Below are 18,547 nucleotides of genomic sequence, written 5' to 3'. Positions count from 1 at the left end.
AATGGCTTCAATTAACGAAGCCCTGATGTTGATGGGGACAGCGAGGTGCTGTGTCAAGATGGCGTATTAGAGACACTCACCTCAGTATCTGGTGCTTGGTGCATCCCCTTGCGAAGTCAGCAAGGCAAGGGTTAATAAATTCACTTTGTATTTCAGACAATGGAGGAAGAACCTCTTCGCTTAAAATCCTGTAATGGGTGAGTGGTGCCTCTTAGCACATAACAGAGTGCCTACTGCTTGTTAATAAAGAAGCAAGTCATGGGGCCCCTGGGTGGCTCAGTCGGTAAAGCATTGGACTTTGGCTCAGGTCGGATCTCATGGTTCACGAGTTTGAGCCTTGCGTCGGTGTCTGTGCTAACAGCTCAGAGCCTGGAGCCTGCTTTGGATTCTGTGTCTCCCTCTCTCTCTTCCCCTCCCCCACTCGTGCTCTTTCTCTGTCTCCCTCTCAAAAACAATGAATAAACTAAAAAAAATTAAAAAAAAAAAAAAAAAAGAAGCAGGTCACCATTGGAACTCGTGTTGGAATGACTTCTAGTCATTCCATTTTATTACACTGCCTGGTTAGACTTCCAACAGTATGGTGGTCACATGAGTTCATTAATAGGAGACTCAGTAATGAGCTCTGGGTTTTGAAAATGAGAAATTTTTGTTGTTGCCTTACACAAGATGTTTACATTTCACTGCACACGTTGAATTTTGCTACAGTTTTTTTTTTTTTTTAATTTTTTTTTTCAACGTTTATTTATTTTTGGGACAGAGAGAGACAGAGCATGAACGGGGGAGGGGCAGAGAGAGAGGGAGACACAGAATCGGAAACAGGCTCCAGGCTCTGAGCCATCAGCCCAGAGCCTGACGCGGGGCTCGAACTCACGGACCGCGAGATCGTGACCTGGCTGAAGTCAGACGCTTAACCGACTGCGCCACCCAGGCGCCCCTACAGTTTTGTTTTTTTTATATGTCAATATTTAGCTCCTTTAGTGAATGTAATCAAAACCCAACGTTATGTTGAAACCACACTATTAACAACTTGGATGTGCTGAATAACCACCTGAAAGGTACGTTTAAAAAGCAGTGTTTTATAATGGAAGGTGTGATAGCTCTGGAGTCAAACAGACTCGTGTCTCAGTCCTGATCCTAGTGCAGGACACACACACACACACACACACACACACACACAGGGAAAGAGGATGGGTTTGTGTGTTAGGTAATATTTTAGACTGTTCTAAATCTCAGGATACAGATTAACGGCAAATGGTTTTTGAGACTGAATGCAACAAGCTTCTTTTTTAAAAACTGCAACTCTGATTTCAGTTTGGCCTCAAAATGTTCTAGTTTAAAATGCTACGTTGTACCACATCAAAGTAATTACAAAAGATCCATTTGTACAGAAGACGTAATATTTATGGCCACCACTGATGGCTCAAGTGTCTCCTTAATAGTTTTCCTTCCCATGTAATAAATAATAAAATTCTGTTGATGACCATTTGATACTAGGGATTTTCAGATATACATTTATTATGATGGCTGTGGATGATGTTCAAAGGCCTCATCTATTGACAACCCAGATAAGGAGACCCCCGAGCGCTCTTTAGTATATTACTGTGATTTCTTTTCATCCTTGCATATATCGGCACCTAATAGTATCTTTTAAAAAATTTATTTGTTTAGTTAGCCTCTTACCTCCCTCTTCTAGGGTACAGATACCATGGCAGCAGGTACCTAGTGCATGTTTCCAGTGAACTTGCCCTAGAAGTTAGATTTGTATCTGGAAGAAGGTAAACACTCAATGTACCGTTGGGGAATTAATGAACGAAAGACTGTCCCTGGGAAAATTTCCTTGGACGTGTGTTTTCATTGAGTTTTTATTCTGAGTTTCAGATATATAGCATAGTGATTCCATAAGTCTGTATGTTATGCTAAGCTCACCACAAGCGTGGCTACTGTCTGTCACCATACAACGCCATTACGGTACCCTTGACTGTATCCCCTGTGCGTTACCTCATCCCCATGACATCCGTTCCATAATGAAAGAATGTACCTCTTCTCTCTGCTTCCCCCATTTTGCCCATCCCCCTTACACCTCTCTTTTTTGGCAACCTCCAGTGTGTTCTCTGTATTTGTGGGTCTGGTTCTGTTTTTGTATGTTTGGTTAGTTTGGGTTTTTAGACTCCACATGTAAGTGAAATCATATGGTATTTGTTTTTGTCTGCCTGACTTAGCATAGATCCCCCTGGATCCATCCATGTTGTTGTAAATGTCATGGTCTCATCCTCACACATTCCTTTGTGTGTGTGTGTGTGTGTGTGTGTGCGTGTGCGTGCATGCGTGCGTGTGTGTGTGTGTGTGTACCTCTTCTTTATCCATTCACGTATGGATGGACACTTGGGTTGTTTCTTTGTCTTGGCCAGAGTTAATAATACTGTGATGAATATACATTTGCATGTATGTGCCTATGTCTTTTCAAATTAGTGTTTTTGTTTTCTTTGGGTGAACACCTAGTCCTAAAATTACTGGATCATAAGGTATGTTGAGGACGTTTTCCATTTATTGGCATCTTCTGTAATGGTATCCTACTCATTTAGCTATAAACATTAAAGTTGATGGGGCGCCTGGGTGGCTCAGTTGGTTAAGCGGCCGACTTCGGCTCAGGTCACGATCTCGTGGTCTGTGAGTTCGAGCCCTGCGTCGGGCTCTGTGCTGACACCTCAGAGCCCGGAGCCTGTTTCAGATTCTGTGTCTCCCTCTCTCTGACCCTCCTCTGTTCATGCTCTGTCTCTCCCTGTCTCAAAAATAAATAAAATGTTAAAAAAAAATTAAAAAAAAATAAAGTTGTTTGTATCACTTATTTGCAGGAATTCGTTAGTATTTGTTTACTTTTGTTTATTAAGTCATGTAATGTAATGGAAACAATGAAATTTTGAGAGACTTTGTATTCAAATTTTGCTTTGTCATGGCTGTGGAACTTGTGCAAATGATTTGCTTCTCTGAGTCTCAGTGTTATGACCGATAAAATGGGAATACCACTAATTCTCAGATTCTAAATAACCATCAAGGTAAAAAAAATGTGTCTAGTATACAGTGGGTGCTGCACAAACATGGGTTCAGTTTTATTGAATAAGAAGAGTTAAATATAGAACCAAGAAGCCTGGGCCCTTCGACCTAGGTCTGTCCTCTTCATGAGCGGTGAAGGAGAAACAGTGCAGCTGTCAACCATAGGCAGGGGAAGTGTCATCCGTGTAGAAATATTAAAAATGAAAAAATGTCTGATACTTGACAAACGTGAGTTGTAGACAAATGATACGGAAATTTAGTCAGTGGGATGGAGGGAGGAAATAAATCAGATCTTCCAGAGTGCTTGCAATATAAATCCTGAAAACAGTTTTGCAGTTTATCTAGGACGAGGGCGGTGGGGTGTTTACTGGGGATTTGAGCATACTGCAGAAAACCAGAAGGCACAGTTGCAACTTGATGGATTGTGTGATTGCCACACGGCTAGACTGAAGCTCAGTCGTGCCCCCAGGGCTGCTTTGAACCTAATAGTAAGGGAGCCTAGAGTAAGGGAACTTTGAGCATGTAAAGTATTTTTGTTGTTTGGAAGCTTAAGTGTGTTGATCTAACCAGAGCCGTGGGATGGGTCCAAACAGACCATACGTCATCGCCGATAGAACTTTCTTGGGACGATGTTTTCTGGCTGTTTCTGGTACATGAGGGATGTAGGCATATTTGTATCCTTGTAATTAATGGAAGATAGATCGCAGTCACAGAGCTCTTGCTCAAGACTAACAAACCCCCAAAATACCAGCCCACAAAAAAGGAACAAGGCACAAACTCACGCGTCTCTCTTGGAAGAAAGGAAGGAAGCACATTTTTTCTCCACAGCTCTTTGGGAGAAGCCTGGTACGTCCTGCTTTTGAGGTATCAGTCCAAGTACATTGGTAGAGAGCCTGCTGAAGAATGAGAAAAGTTGTCAATCTAGGAGTACTTTCCTTTTAGGAGATAAGAATTTTTAGGTTACCTAAGATGATCTCTGGAAATGTAAGAGTAGACTTTCATTTTTTTTTTTCATCCATAAAAGGACTTGCAATCTAATGTGTAAGCAGAAAGACCAAGATGCTTATTATAAAGCTGAGAAGACTTGAATCTTATTTTTCCTCATCATTTCTCTATGCACCATGTTGTGTAATCAGCTTTTTCAGAGGATTTTTCCTATCATCTGTGTCTGCCGGAACACTCAAAGCAAGATTTAAAATCGGGATTTCAAAACTCAGAACTTATGGCAAGCTGCAGCTTTGCAGACCTTGTGCTTGTCTCCCTGCCTTTCTTGCTCTGTCTCTCGCTCCCTTTTCTTACTTATTGATTTGTACAAGCTTTGTCGTTTGTAATATCCAGTATGGCAAGTAAGGTTAGGCTTAACTGAGATTTCTAAGTTATTGCACTTTGGTTCAAATACATGGAGAAAGAAAGAATTCATCCTTCAGCTAAGATATAACACATCCAGTGTCCTCATTGTAACAGTGAGACTTCACCCGAAAATGAAACAACGCTGGCGTGAAGTGCCCTGTGACCTATGTTAATCACGTACTGGGTCAGTCATGTTTTTGCGAGGGATGAACTTACAATTACAAAGACCAAAATTCAGACTCCAGTTCCTTCATTCATCAGCTGCATGACCTCGAGAAAGCCTCAGTTTTCCCCCCTGAAAGAAGGGTCGCGTGCACAGTTGTCTGGGTGGTAGAAATAACTTCTGTGAATTATTAGTCTCGCACCTACGATGTAGAAGGTGACCATGAGTGGTGGCCCGCTTACACTGTCAGCTTTATAAAACTATTCCACGTTTTGATAACTAATATATTAAACCACTGAAACAGGACCAACAGACATGCAAAGAATAAATACAAATATTATTGCAAATTCTACTTTCTCATAAGCAGCATTTTAAAAGTTATTTTATTTTTTAAGTTTATTTATTTTGAGAGAGCGTGCGCGCATGCAGGGGAGGGGTAGAGAGAGGGGGAGAGAGAGAACCGCAAGCAGGCTTTGCATTGACAGAGCAGAGCCCAACACAAGCTGTGCACCTGTGAACTGTGAGATCGTGACCTTGAGCCGAAATCCAGAGTTGGACTCTTAACCGATTGAGCCACCCAGACGTCCCTGGAGAGAACCATTTTTAACATTTTCAAATATATTTGTTCAGAGTTGTTTTCATACCTGTATGTACACTTTAAAATATATCCTACTCAGACTATTTTGTTATACGGTTCTGTCCCTTCACTTATTGTGAACAACTTTTCATGTTGATAAGCATGATTTACATAATCACAAATGGCTACATGATATTCCAATCTGGGGATGCACCAGAAATGTTAAAACTGATTCCCTCCTAAAGTGCTTTTTTTTTCCTGGAAAAAAAAAAAAAAAAAAAAAAAAGCAGTAGCACTGTTCAGAGAAAACCAGATTGAAAAGGCAGTTCCCAATTAAAAGGAGAGCTTTCGCTAGATTAAAGGCAAAATGAAAGCAATTATATAATATAGCCAAGTGGAGTTTATACCAAGAGTGCAGGCAGAGTTTAATACCTGAAAACCTACTGTAATTCATATCTTATTTTGGGGGGGCGCCCCAGGTAATTAGTGGAAGATAGCTTGTATAGACTGGAGCTGTCCTGGGTGCCACCAAACTGTCACGTACAGAGGAGAGCAAGCAGGAAGCACAGGTAGCTGCGGTGGTGATGGGTGAGGACACTGACAGGAGCCCTGGGCGTCTGGCCGGGTAAACAGTGGCCACCGGGCGGGGCCTCGTGCGTGGGAAGAATAACTGAATTGGACGACCTCTGTGAGCGTGTACAGATTCCTGTCGCTGATGGAGAGGCTCAGCATCACCAAGGTCGTGAGCGTGTGTTGTATGCGGCACACCGTGTGTGTCCCACGGAGTGCGAGCATGTATGTGTTTTCAGGGTGCGTAGCTCAGCAGCTTTCGGCCTGTCCCCTCCTTTTCCTTCACTTTCTGGATACTATATTCTTATTTTTTTAATGTTTATTTATTTTTGGGAGAGAGAGAGAGAGAGACAGAGTATGAGCAGGGGAGGGGCAAAGAGAGAGGGAGAAGACACAGAATCTGAAGCAGGCTCCAGGATCTGAGCTGTCAGCACAGAGCCCGACACGGGGCTTGAACCCGTGAACCGTGAGATCACGACCTGAGCCGAAGTTGGACATTGAACTGACTGAGCCACCCAGGCACCCCTCTCAATGGAATATATTCGTAGAGATAATAGATATACTCATGGAAAAACATTGCTAAAGTTCAATATAATTTATTATAAATGAGCCTCAGCAATGTGGAATCAAAGGGAATCTATTTCTGCAGGAAAACACATCTACCCAAACCTACTGCAAACAACATCCAAGGGAGACAGAGTAGAATCATTCCTTTTTAATTCAGCATTGTGCCAGTGCCCGTGGAATGTACAGGAAGGTAGCAGGAATACATAAAAATATAAAGACTGGAAAGATAGAATCAAATCTGCTTTAATTCAAAGATGTTAACAGTTGCATAGAAACTTCAAGATTTGTACATTAGAACTATAAAAGAGGTTAGCAAATTCACTTTTTCTAGAATTAAATTTAAAAATGTGTTCCTTTACTTCAAAGAGAGTTGGGAAATGTCATATAAATTTTTTTTGTAAAAGAAACTGGAATACCTAGAAATGAAAATGATGAAATGTATGCACATCTTTTAGGGAGAACTTTATTTATTTATTTATTTATTTATTTATTTATGTTTATTTACTTTGAGAGAGAGTGTGTGCATGGGGGGCTGGCGGGGGGAGAGGGGGAGAGGAGCAGAGACAGAGTGGGAGGGGGAATCCCAAGCAGGCTCCCTGCCGACAAGGGGGCATGAACTCACGAACCATGAACCATGAGATGATGACCTGAGTCGAAACCAAGAGCAGGACGCTTAAGCGACTGAGCCACCCAAGCGCCTCCTTAGGAGGAACATCTTAAAATGTTCTCTAGATATATGAAGTAAGTCCAGAAACAATGGACAGATGGCACGTGTCCATCGAAGCTGACTCAGTGTTGTAAAGATGTTAATTGTGTCTCATTAAATTTGTGAAGGTACCATAAGTTCGATAAATGCAAGTAATTTTCCCCTTTGGTATTTGAAAGCTGATTTTAAAATGTATATGGAGGGGCGCCTGGGTGGCGCAGTCGGTTAAGCATCCGACTTCAGCCAGGTCACGATCTCGCGGTCCGGGAGTTCGAGCCCCGCGTCAGGCTCTGGGCTGATGGCTCAGAGCCTGGAGCCTGTTTCCGATTCTGTGTCTCCCTCTCTTTCTGCCCCTCCCCCGTTCATGCTCTGTCTGTCTCTGTCCCAAAAATAAATAAACGTTGAAAAAAAAAATTTTAAATGTATATGGATGACCAAGGTTTTACTGAGACAGTTTTGAAAAGAATGACCAAAGTTTGAGGATTGGTCTTCTAAATACAAGTTATTGTAAAGCCGCTGTGTAATTAAGAAAATGTATTATTGACACAGGAATGGGTTCATAGACCAATGACACTGAACAGGGAATTCAGCAGTAGTCATGTTATATGTAATATAGGCATAGATACTGTATATGTAACATATAGTGATGTATATAGTATATAAAGGGGAACGTTTACCTATGTGCACACAGAGACATACAGAATATTCATTGTAATATTTTCTGCAGTAGTTTAGAAATTATAAATCAATATTAAATGTTTATCAACAAGTTGGATCTATAAATATCATCAGAAGATTGGGGAAAATATGTGGAAAGATACATACAGTAAAATATCGTTTATAATCAAAACCTACAAAGCATTATCAAATTGTGTGTGTGTGTGTAATTTATATACATATATATATAATTATGAGGACAGTATACAGGAATAAAAACACCCTGATACTGATTGTTGGTTAACAGGGCTGAGTGGTAGGATTGGGGGAAATGTAAAGACTAGAATGCAATTAGCAAAGGGACACAGGGGCGACTGGGTGGCTCAGTCGGTTAAGCATCTGACTCTTGATTTTGGCTCCTGCCAGGATCTCATGGTTCATGGGTCCGAGCCCTGTATCGGGCTCCATGCTGACAGTGCACAGCTCTTTCCCTCTCTCTCTGCCCCTCTCTCCCTCTCTGACCACCCCCCTCCCCCAAACAAGTAAATAAACATTAAAAAAAAACAACAACAAAAGGACATGGCAGTCTTTACAGTACTTTATATGTTGGGTGGTAGATACACAGGTGTTTATCGTTTATGTATAATATTACGTCTGAAATAGGACTTTGTGACAAGAGCCTTAGCTCATATTAAATGCTGTGGGGTCTACTACTTAACGTAAGTGTAGGCAGATAGAGTGGCGGTTTGAAGAATGGTCTTTGGGGTCAGAATGCCTACATTTGAATCCAGACTCACCACCCTGTTATTTTATACAAAGAACTAAACCTCTCTGTGCCATTTCATTGTGTATAAGAATGGGGGTAAAAATAGTAGCTACCTGAGAGGGTTATTTTAAGATTAAGTGAGGTAAATATAAACGCCTTAGAATAGCGCCCGCCCATGCCAAGGGCTGAGTATAACTTTAGTTATTATTGTTGCTTGTAGAATATGTTGCAACCACTTGTTGAATTGTGTCTCTCTCTGGGCCAAGCTGTGAGCTCTGCGCGAGGGGCAACCACCTCTCTCTGGTTGGCCTGGCCCAGCTTCTGCTACATAGTAGTCATTAATCAATACAAGTTGAGTGTTTGATCCAGCCCACTCGGTAGAGTCCATTCTTCAGCGAGCTCAGTTTAAGTAGCATTTCTGAGGAAATAAAGAACCAACTGGGGCCATTTTTTATTCTCTCTTTCTGAGTTGGTAGCCAAGTTTGGATTTTGAGCCGTGAAGCACAGGCCACCGGCTGGTTACACCATTGCTTCTTAGAGGCAGGATTTACCCACCACCCTCCCCGTGCTGCACCCAGCATGGTTCCTGCAGGTTTCAGGGAAAACACAAGTACCAAAGGGGTTTTGGTTTTCTCTGGTTTGCTGGCGTTTTGGAGGGAGACAAAAACTATTTAGAAGTGTAAATTTGTATCCACTTTTCGGTTTACAAGAAATACTTATAAAACACGATTCCTATTTTGAAAGGGTCAGTTTGTTCTAAGAAGTGTCACTCTTGGGGCGCCTGGGTGGCGCAGTCGGTTAAGCGTCCGACTTCAGCCAGGTCACGATCTCGCGGTCCGTGAGTTCGAGCCCCGCGTCAGGCTCTGGGCTGATGGCTCAGAGCCTGGAGCCTGTTTCCGATTCTGTGTCTCCCTCTCTCTCTGCCCCTCCCCCGTTCATGCTCTGTCTCTCTCTGTCCCAAAAATAAATAAACGTTGAAAAAAAAAAATTAAAAAAAAGAAGTGTCACTCTTGGAATTTGACTGTCTCTCCTTACCATAGTCAGTGTTTAAGACAGGATAGCTTTCCCTAAGTAAAGGAAATGTGGCACATGATTAATAATTTCCCAGGTGGGGCGCCTGGGTGGCTCAGTGGGTTAAGCACCTACCTCTTGATTTTGGCTCAGGTCATGATCTCAGGGTTTTGAGATCAAGCCCCATGTTGGGTTCCACACCCAGTGTGGAGCCTTGCGATTCTCTCTCTCTCTTTCTCAAAAAAAAAAATTAATTTTCCAGCTGCCTTCGTGTTTTACTGTTTGCTTTTCGAAATACCTCTTTATTGTTCTGCCATCAACTCTTCAGGAGCGGCATTTGTTGTATATGAATATAATGTGTATGTCCTGGAATTATTGTAAATGGTGTTCGCACTTTAGAACACTTTGTGGAAGCTGCAGAATGTAAGAGAAAGTATATTTTAAGCCACTGAATTTATCCACTCATTCATTATTATCATTTCTTGTATTCGTTCGTGAGTTCAGCAAATATCTACTGAAAGCTTGCTATGTGTTTGTCTTGTGGAAAGTGGATCGAGTATCTGATCTCATGAGCTTGTGAGCTGCGGACCAGTGGGGGACATAAATGTAAAATGCAAACTTTGGGGGGAATAACTCTGTAATGGCAACGCGTTGTCAGTGCTACAGGAGGCCTGTTCTCTGGGTGGGGGAAGTTTTGCCAGGACACAATTCATTTAAACTAAGATCTGATAAGTGTATAGATATGGCTCTCTAAGGGTAGAGGGAAAAGTGTTTTAGGCAGAAGGAACAACATTTACAAATAGGTTGGGGACACCAGGAGGAGATAACTGAGTGAGGAATAGCTAGGGGAGGTTAGGCGTGAGAACCAGGCTCTGCCCTGTCAGGCCTCATGCCTCCAGCCAAACTAAGTAGGTTGCACTTTGCCCTAAGAAACTGGAAAACCATGGGGCACCTGGGTGGCTCAATTGGTTGAGCGGCCGACTTCGGCTCAGGTCATGATCTCACTGTCAGTGAGTTCGAGCCCTGCGTCGGGCTCTGTGCTGACAGCTCAGAGCCTGGAGCCTGCTTCCGATTCTGTGTCTCCCTCTCTCTCTGACCCTCCCCCATTCATGCTCTGTCTCTCCCTGTCTCAAAAATAAACAAACATTAAAAAAAAAAAAAAAAGAAACTGGAAAACCATTGAGCAGGTGTAAACAGGGCCATGACATTGTCACGGGAGCAGGCTTGGCCAACTCTGAAAATACAGTACGAATAGATTCAAGAGGAAAGAGCTTGAAAGAACTAAAGGTAATTTCTTGGGGTGAAAAATAATGGCTTTCCTACCTTCTACCTTTTAAGACTCCAGGCTTCTAGGGCACAGGACTGTCTCTGGATTGTCTCTCTGCCTTCAGTAACTCTGGGGACCAAGACTCAGGACCTAATTTTCCAGCACTAACCACCCTGGGGATAAGATGCCCCATAAACACTAAAGGAGGATTTCTGCCCACGTAGCCTGGTGTTAGTCCATTACGGGTAATCAGAAGACTACCCCTCTTTATGAGCTCTTGAGTATTCAGTTTCAACTGTTTAGAAAACCTTTTTCTTCTCCCTTCTACCCCCTTCTCTTTTCCCTGGAGAATATCAGGGTATCAGATCAGCTCAGCCTGTACCTCCTAGGAAAGCAAGAAATCTTTTTCAACTATCAAAACTAAGTAATAGGTTAGGTATCCTTGCTGTGAGCTCATGTAGCAACCTGTGATTTTTTTTTTTTAACATTTATTCACTTTTGAGAGACAGTGTGAGTGGGGGGTGGGGGGCTGCAGAGAGAGAGAGAGAGAGGGAGAGGGAGACACAGAATCCGAAGCAGGCTCCAGGCACTGAGCTGTCATCACAGAGCCCCACACAGGGCTCGAACCCATGGACCCACAAGATCATGGCCTGAGCCGAAGTCGGACGCTCAACCGACTGATCCCCCCAGACGCCCCTGTACCTGTGCATTTTTATCCTTGATAGGGATCACTGTCGTACAGTGTTGTGAACATCATCATTAAGGCCTGGTTTTTTTTTTTTAATTTTTTTTTTTCAATGTTTATTTATTTTTGGGACAGAGAGAGACAGAGCATGAACGGGGGAGGGGCAGAGAGAGAGGGAGACACAGAATCGGAAACAGGCTCCAGGCTCTGAGCCATCAGCCCAGAGCCCGATGCGGGGCTCGAACTCGCGGACCGCGAGATCGTGACCTGGCTGAAGTCGGACGCTTAACCGACTGCGCCACCCAGGCGCCCCAAGGCCTGGTTTTTTGTCAGTATTTCTTGCCTACAGAAAGTTCCTGTGTGTATAATAATGCTGAATAAACATTTGTATGATTAAATAACGAAAGGGAGTAGGAATAATGATACTTCAGTGTAGCAAGACCCATATGGTCATTCTGTGAATCGACTGCACTATGCGATTATAAAAGATTATGAAAGTCTAAAGAACGTTACGCTACTCTTAACAAAACACTTAAAACACTTAAGTGTTTGTGGTGGTTTTATTTTCTTTAGGAAAATGTTGTGGAGTCCCTTTCTGACTTGGAGCTTAAACCAGCAGTCAAAATTTTCTTTTTTTTTTCAAAAATGTTTTATTTATTTTTTTGAGAGAATGCCAGGGGGGGAGGGGTGGGGGGAGGGGCGGGACAGAGGATCTGAAGCAGACTGTGCTGAGGGCAGAGAGCCCGATGTCTGGGCTAGAGCTCGTGAGCCCTGAAGCCATGACCTGAGCTGACATTGGGCGGTCAACCGACTGAGCCACCCAGGCGCCCCCAAAATTCTCTCTTTTTTTTGAAATGTAGGAAGAAACCAACTAAGACATTTCCTTTTCAGGATAATGTTAGATCCGTGTCTGAAACATTTGAGGAAAACCAGCAGATTTCTGAACAGTATTCATGTCTCCTCTATACTTGGTTCATGTTTTCACATGTCTTTTTTGTTAATCTGACTCAAAGACCTTAAACATTTTTGTCCATTTCTTAAAGTTGATCCTGTATTTGGAACCCTTAACTTGTCGTTTAATCTTAACTCTGTTTACTTGGCTTTACAGAGTCATCACAGAGATGACTGAATTGTATACTAGAAGAATATGTAGATATTTTCTTGGTTTATATGATAAAATGTTTATAAAGATAAGATGAGGTATTAAGGAAAAAAACAGCTCCAAATTAAAGTGAATTAAGAGAAAGGAGAAGGACAAATACATTCAGGTTTAGTGACTAATGCGTCGTTAGCTTATGCGGGAAAAATGTAGTAAACGTTATAAATATTTCTTAGATGATATTTGAAAGAGAAATCATATTTCACATTATCATATTTTTAGGCTGCCTAGTAAACTCATACCTTATATTTTAGATAAATGACTAGAGGAGTGGGGTAAGTGCAGTGTGGTATAATGGAAAGAAATTAGGTTGTGGCATCTCACTGTGTCAGCTTCTAGGTCTTAAAGGAAATCTAAAAGAAACATTGTTGCCAGTTTTTAAGGCTCATGTAGCATGCTTTAGGATTCATGTAGTTCATCTACAATATAATGCCAATCATTTCTTTCTTCTAACTAGTGTTCAGATACTTGATTGTTCGAAATGTTTTTAATTCAAATGAGACCAAAATTTTATTTTTTTCTCATTTATTTTGAGAGAGAGAATGAGTGGGGGAGGGGCAGAGACAGAGAGAGAGAGAGAGAGAGAGAGAGAGAGAGAGAGAGAGAATCCCAAGCAGTCTTGGAGCTGTCAGCACAGAGCTTGACTTGGGGCTTGATCCCACAAACAGTGAGATCACAACCTGAGCCAAAATCAGGAGCCAGACTTTGACTGAGCCACCCAGACGCCCTGAGATCAAAATTTCAAAAGACAGTTCTACAAACAACAAATGAGCCCGGCAGTCACCTGCCCTCAAATTGGCAGAAAAGGAAATAAGGAAATTCATGTTTAGTGGGAACCGAGTTCCCTTTTGGGAAAATGAGAACATTCCGGAGACGGATGGTGGTGATGACGGCAGAAAGTGTGACTGTACCTGATACCATTGCCCTGTGCACTTCAATGTGACTAAGATGGTATGTTTTATGTTACATGCGTTTTACCACAATAAAAAAGTTGATCTTTGTTCCCTGATGGGTGATGGCCGTCAGGAAGCTGTGTGTGTGTGTGCGGTCTGCTCCTAAAAACCCATTTAGCCTGGATTTGGGGTGGTTCTTCACACATTCAAGGAACCAGAATAAGTTGCACTTGTCCTGTTTTGTGAACAATTTGAGTGTGAACAAGTCTGTTTGGGAGAAAAAGTTGATCATTCAAAGGAATTTGTTCATCTGCCACAAGGCTTCCAGAAGGGAGAGTCTAGTTACTTTTCCATTCATCTTGCCCAAGGAATACTTTTTGTTTCCCTTTCATTTCTTCTCTTTCTTTCCTACGTGTGGTGGGAAAGAAAGCCATGCGCTGAAAGCTGAGGTTTGAGAATGCTGGTGGCCCTCGTCATGGAACAGAGCGTAGGCTGGGGAAGCGGCTTCCAGCGTCAGAGCGTTCGACGAGAAATCGCTGACGTGGCTTCTAAGACTTCCTTGGTCCCTGAATCTCCTTGGATCTCACTTTTTGTCCTACGTGTAATAGAAAAGTCACCCTTTCCCTATCTGTTTTACAAACGGGTTAATGTGTGCGGATGTGTTTTGTAGATTGTAAGCTGCTCTAGGTATGTAAAGTGGCCTTATTATTTCCACTGCTCTTACCATTAATGATTCTTCGCTGAAGACTTGTGCAGCACAAAATGAGGAAAGAAGGTAAATGAGGAGTGAGGCTCCATTGTGTTTTGACTATATGCCAGACTCTGACTGGATGCCAGGTGATGTCAGCCCTGGGCTAAGTTGGAGCAGAGACACTGCTGTGATCTGGCTCCTTGATTTCCCTCTTGGTTTCTTTCTTTCGGTCTGTGCCCTGAGCAAGCAGCTCGCTCACAAGCCCTTGAATACAGATTGAAATATATTCAGAAGAGAGAGGTTTTTTTTATTTATTTGAACTACACTTACCTGTGGGTTAAATTCATTTGAATGGGGAAAATAAATCACAGATGACTTTAGAAGGAGGAAGTCTGAACACTCTTTCCTGAGAAATCGTGAGACATCCAGTGGGATGTTGCACGAGATTTGTCTTGCCTCTAAATAGTTGCTTTTGTAATGATTTCAAAGGAGGCGTGTAACGTGTTATTGACCCACTTTAAAAATATGTGTGAAATACAGGCTATAATGCAAGGAACTTCAACTGTGGATAATTGGGATGTGAATTAGTTTTCATGAAAGGTAAGGAATTAGTTTGTGTGTGTGTGTGTGTGTGTGTGTCTTCATGTGCTGGCTTATTTGGACATGGACACAGGGACAGGGATTCTTCTTCATACTTGATACTCAAGTAAGGCTATATGTGCCCTTGCAAGAGAAACTGTTTATTTTCTCACTATACCTTTTGTGAAGTTGGATTGCGCCCTGTCGCTCAGTGGGCTGAAGTACAAATGCTAATTTATTGCCAGACTGCAGGGCTATGATTTGCATTCCAAATCAGACTGCAGATTCCCATTATAAATTGTTTATCCCGCCGTTCCTTATCTCGAATTTGTTCCTTCTTTTATTGTCCTACTCATTCCCCAATAATGACCCTGGAAGCTATTCCCTTTCAAGAGATTCCCATTTAAAATCAGCAGTTTCGTGGAGTAAAATTACAACAATAAACTACAAAGACATCAGTGGATTCCTTTTGAAAAACTTCAGTGTTTTTCTCCCTTTCCCTTAAGAATTATTTGTAATGCACTGAAGTACAATAATTGCTTAAAACATATCCTTCAGGCTTTAAGGCTTATACCGTATTTTTGTATCTTTTTAAATCTGAAAGGTGTGAGCGTATAAAACCTCTGTCAATAATAACCTCTTACAGATAAACCCTGAGATGGTACGATTGCAGCCTTTCTTGCCACTTTAAAATCAAAGTAACTAGATGCTCGGAGAGGAGAGCAAAGCAAACGCGTTTTTGCATTTTCGCGAGGTATCTGACTGGTGAGAATCAGGCTGCAGCATAAAGAAGCAGCAGGAATCTGGGCTTTCCCACTCTGGTGGCAAAGAGGGGGAATCATGGGTTGGTGGTCTGCTTCATGTTAGGAGGACACCCCTCCATCTGTTCACAGCTCAGCCTCTTTCCAATTTAAAGCCCAGATTTCCATACAAACCTCAATTTCTTTTCCCCATTTTAAATGCAAAGCAAGGCTTGTGAATCACAGAGTCTCTGCTCCTGGGATTCAGACCAAATTTCCCCCCAAAATTCTCAGGCTGTTTGCTTGAATACCTGCTTACAGTGGTACACAATGGGCAGCTTTGAGAAGAAAAATTGATAATCTTCACGGAAGAGTAATTTGAATGAAATTACACTTGACAGTCTGTCTCCAAGCAAACAAGAGGCGCGAGGGAGCCTTTGCTAAGCTCCCAGGACTTGCCCAAGCCACTGCTGTGGGAGCTTCCCAGGGAAAAAAAATCACCAGTTTCTCCAACATCTAATTGAGCTTTTGATTAATTCCGTGTACCAGATTCTACTGAAGAAAGGTAGCCATGGAAGAGAATATGGAAGAGGGACAGACACAAAAAGGTACTGTGCTAAAAAGGGTTTGTTTGTAACTAAGTAATTATTTTGCAGTTTCCTTGTTTGCTTTAGACACTTGCCAGTGGGGCTAATGAATGTTTCTCTCTTGGAAGGCATTTGTGTGTGTGTGTGTGTGTTTCCCTTTTAGTCCGTAATGTCTGGCTTGAATGTTGTCATTATTTGCAAATCTTTCAGATCTCAGTGTCCAGATGCAAAGTCGAATTTGGTGATAAGAGCATTGCGGTATTGTTGCGAACTCTTACTTAGACCAGTCTTTGTTAACCTTCCTTTATTTCATGCTTTCACGCTTGTCAAGCTGGGTCAAGGGACTCCTGGCGTGAGCCACAGACGCAATATTAGGACCTAGTTGTCGCTAAAAATCTGATGATGTAACCATTATCGATACCTTTGAATGGACATCTGATAGAACAAAGACCAGGCGTATATTTATTCTGTTTTGGTTCGGGCATCTTCTTAACAAGATCTTTTTTTTTTTTTTTCTTTGCGTGGTTGCAGTTTGGTTTTAATGTAGACGGAGCAGAGGTTCATACATTTTCCCAGTGAATAGTGATGTTAAGGTTTTCCTTTCTATGGAGTTGACCATAACCCACTTCTGAGTAATAAATGTCAAGGGTATTTTTTGATCCGTTTTTTAAGCCTGTGTAGGTGTATCTGCTGTTTAAGTGAAATTGCCATTTTTTATAGGTTAACAATAGCCAAATACTGACAATTTCAAATGATTCACACACTCTAGAATGTGTGTGTGTGTGTGTGTGTGTGTGTGCGCGTGCGAGCGTGTGCACGCGCACCAAGTAATAGCTCTGGAGGGAAGTGTAGCTGTATCTCAGGATCATAGCATTTTCTCTCATGTCTGTTCTCAGGCTTATGTAATGTTGTACAAAATGCTCTTGTGTTCTTAGGATGGAAACAGTGACACAGGTAATATACATAAAGGTAATATTTAAGAGTAGTGCTGAAATATAGCAATCATATTTGGTCTTGAATGTATGTAAATGCATTATTTTAGAAAACCGTATTTTACATGATAAAACAGATAGTTTGGAAGCATAGTACAGTTTTTCATTATTTTGAGCCATTCAGCTTTGCTGAGTCTTGAGGCACACACATACACACACACACACACACACACACACACACACACCCAAACACTCACATATACATGATCAGAGACTGTTGACATCACATATATAAAGGTTTTATATAAGCAACAGGAAGGTAATACGTAAGCTAATGTCCAAATTTTAGTCATTAGCACATTTGTTAATGATACTCTCCAAGGAAACACAATAATCTACCTGGGTGTCATGCGATCTAGTTCTTAAAAAAAAAAACAAAAACAACCCTCAGCTACCTTTATTGTATGAACAAATAGCTTAAGTACTCATTGGAGATTTGAAATGGCAAATTTTCATGGTGATTTTCACCCTTTAAAGGTATCTCAATTGACTACTTTGGGAATAGATTTTCTTAATATTTTTCTAGCACATAAGGGGATTGCTTCTTGGCCAGTTAATTTGTTGAAGGAAAAATAAAGTGATAATTTTCACATAGAGAAGTGATATTCATTACACTAAATAAAATCTTGAGATAATTCACGGGTTGTGGTAACAGGTTGAAAATGTCTGGGCAAGCCTTGGTAGATACAGGAACCAAGAGAAATGATGTCATCAGTTATGTTTTTCCCAGGTAACACTGAAAATCTTTCCTTCCTGGGGATGGAAGCAGCAGGGACGTGATGAGGAACAAACATCCCGTCGCAGTGGGTTTTTTTCTTTATCATTAAGGTGTGCATGTTTAGATTAGGAACGATAGTGGAAAAATCATCTTTTAAAAATGAAAAGAATAGGTTGTATGATGGTCTGTAAGTTTGTAAGGATACATAAGTAAAATACCCATAATTAAGCTTTTTTTATTAATTGAGAAAGATGATTTAACTCTTCATTCCTGTTTTCTGTTGCTTTCAACTCTGCCTATAACACCTTTTCTATGTAAGTTTGCTTTTAGAAAGTTACATTTGAATATAAATGCTCTCTGTACCTGTGCAGGGGTCAGGGAACAATGTACATTTTGAGAGGATCTAAGTTGGAAAGCTACTTGGCAAGCAGATTAATCGTAAGAGATTTTTCAAGAGTTGAGATGGGCAGATTTAGTGATCCATCTACTTTAAAGGAGAGCAACACTTTGCATCAACTCTCATCCTGTTTTTCTTAAATGGCACAGAATTTTCTTAAGCAATAATTCACGTATCACAGAATTCTCTTCTGTTTGAAAGATGCCCTCCTGTCCCTTCTTTTTTTTAAATTTTTTTTTCAACGTTTTTTTATTTATTTTTGGGACAGAGAGAGACAGAGCATGAACGGGGGAGGGGCAGAGAGAGAGGGAGACACAGAATCGGAAACAGGCTCCAGGCTCTGAGCCATCAGCCCAGAGCCCGACGCGGGGCTCGAACTCACGGACTGCGAGATCGTGACCTGGCTGAAGTCGGACGCTTA

The 18,547-nt window shown here is 41.6% G+C and overlaps 1 protein-coding gene across 3 annotated transcripts in view; it reads left to right on the top strand.

Annotated features, from left to right (window-relative positions):
* The window catches only part of GPM6A (glycoprotein M6A), a 357,889-nt gene that overhangs the window by 181,335 nt on the left and 158,007 nt on the right, over positions 1–18,547 (top strand). The window contains exons 1-2 of one of the 3 annotated variants that reach the window (XM_045452248.1): positions 14,609–14,713; positions 15,982–16,040. The exons of 1 other annotated variant lie outside the window; for it this stretch is intronic. In XM_045452248.1, the coding sequence (XP_045308204.1) occupies positions 16,004–16,040 (37 nt within the window). In that variant the 5' untranslated portion in view covers positions 14,609–14,713; positions 15,982–16,003. Of the gene's footprint in view, positions 1–14,608; positions 14,714–15,981; positions 16,041–18,547 lie in introns of those variants that run through there. One more of the 3 variants, XM_045452257.1, reaches the window with a different exon arrangement.

The sequence above is a fragment of the Leopardus geoffroyi genome, chromosome B1 (genome assembly GCF_018350155.1).
Source record: "Leopardus geoffroyi isolate Oge1 chromosome B1, O.geoffroyi_Oge1_pat1.0, whole genome shotgun sequence".
NCBI lineage: Eukaryota > Metazoa > Chordata > Mammalia > Carnivora > Felidae > Leopardus > Leopardus geoffroyi.
Note: the sequence above shows the minus strand (reverse complement) of the source record. Positions and strands in the feature narration are given on the sequence as shown.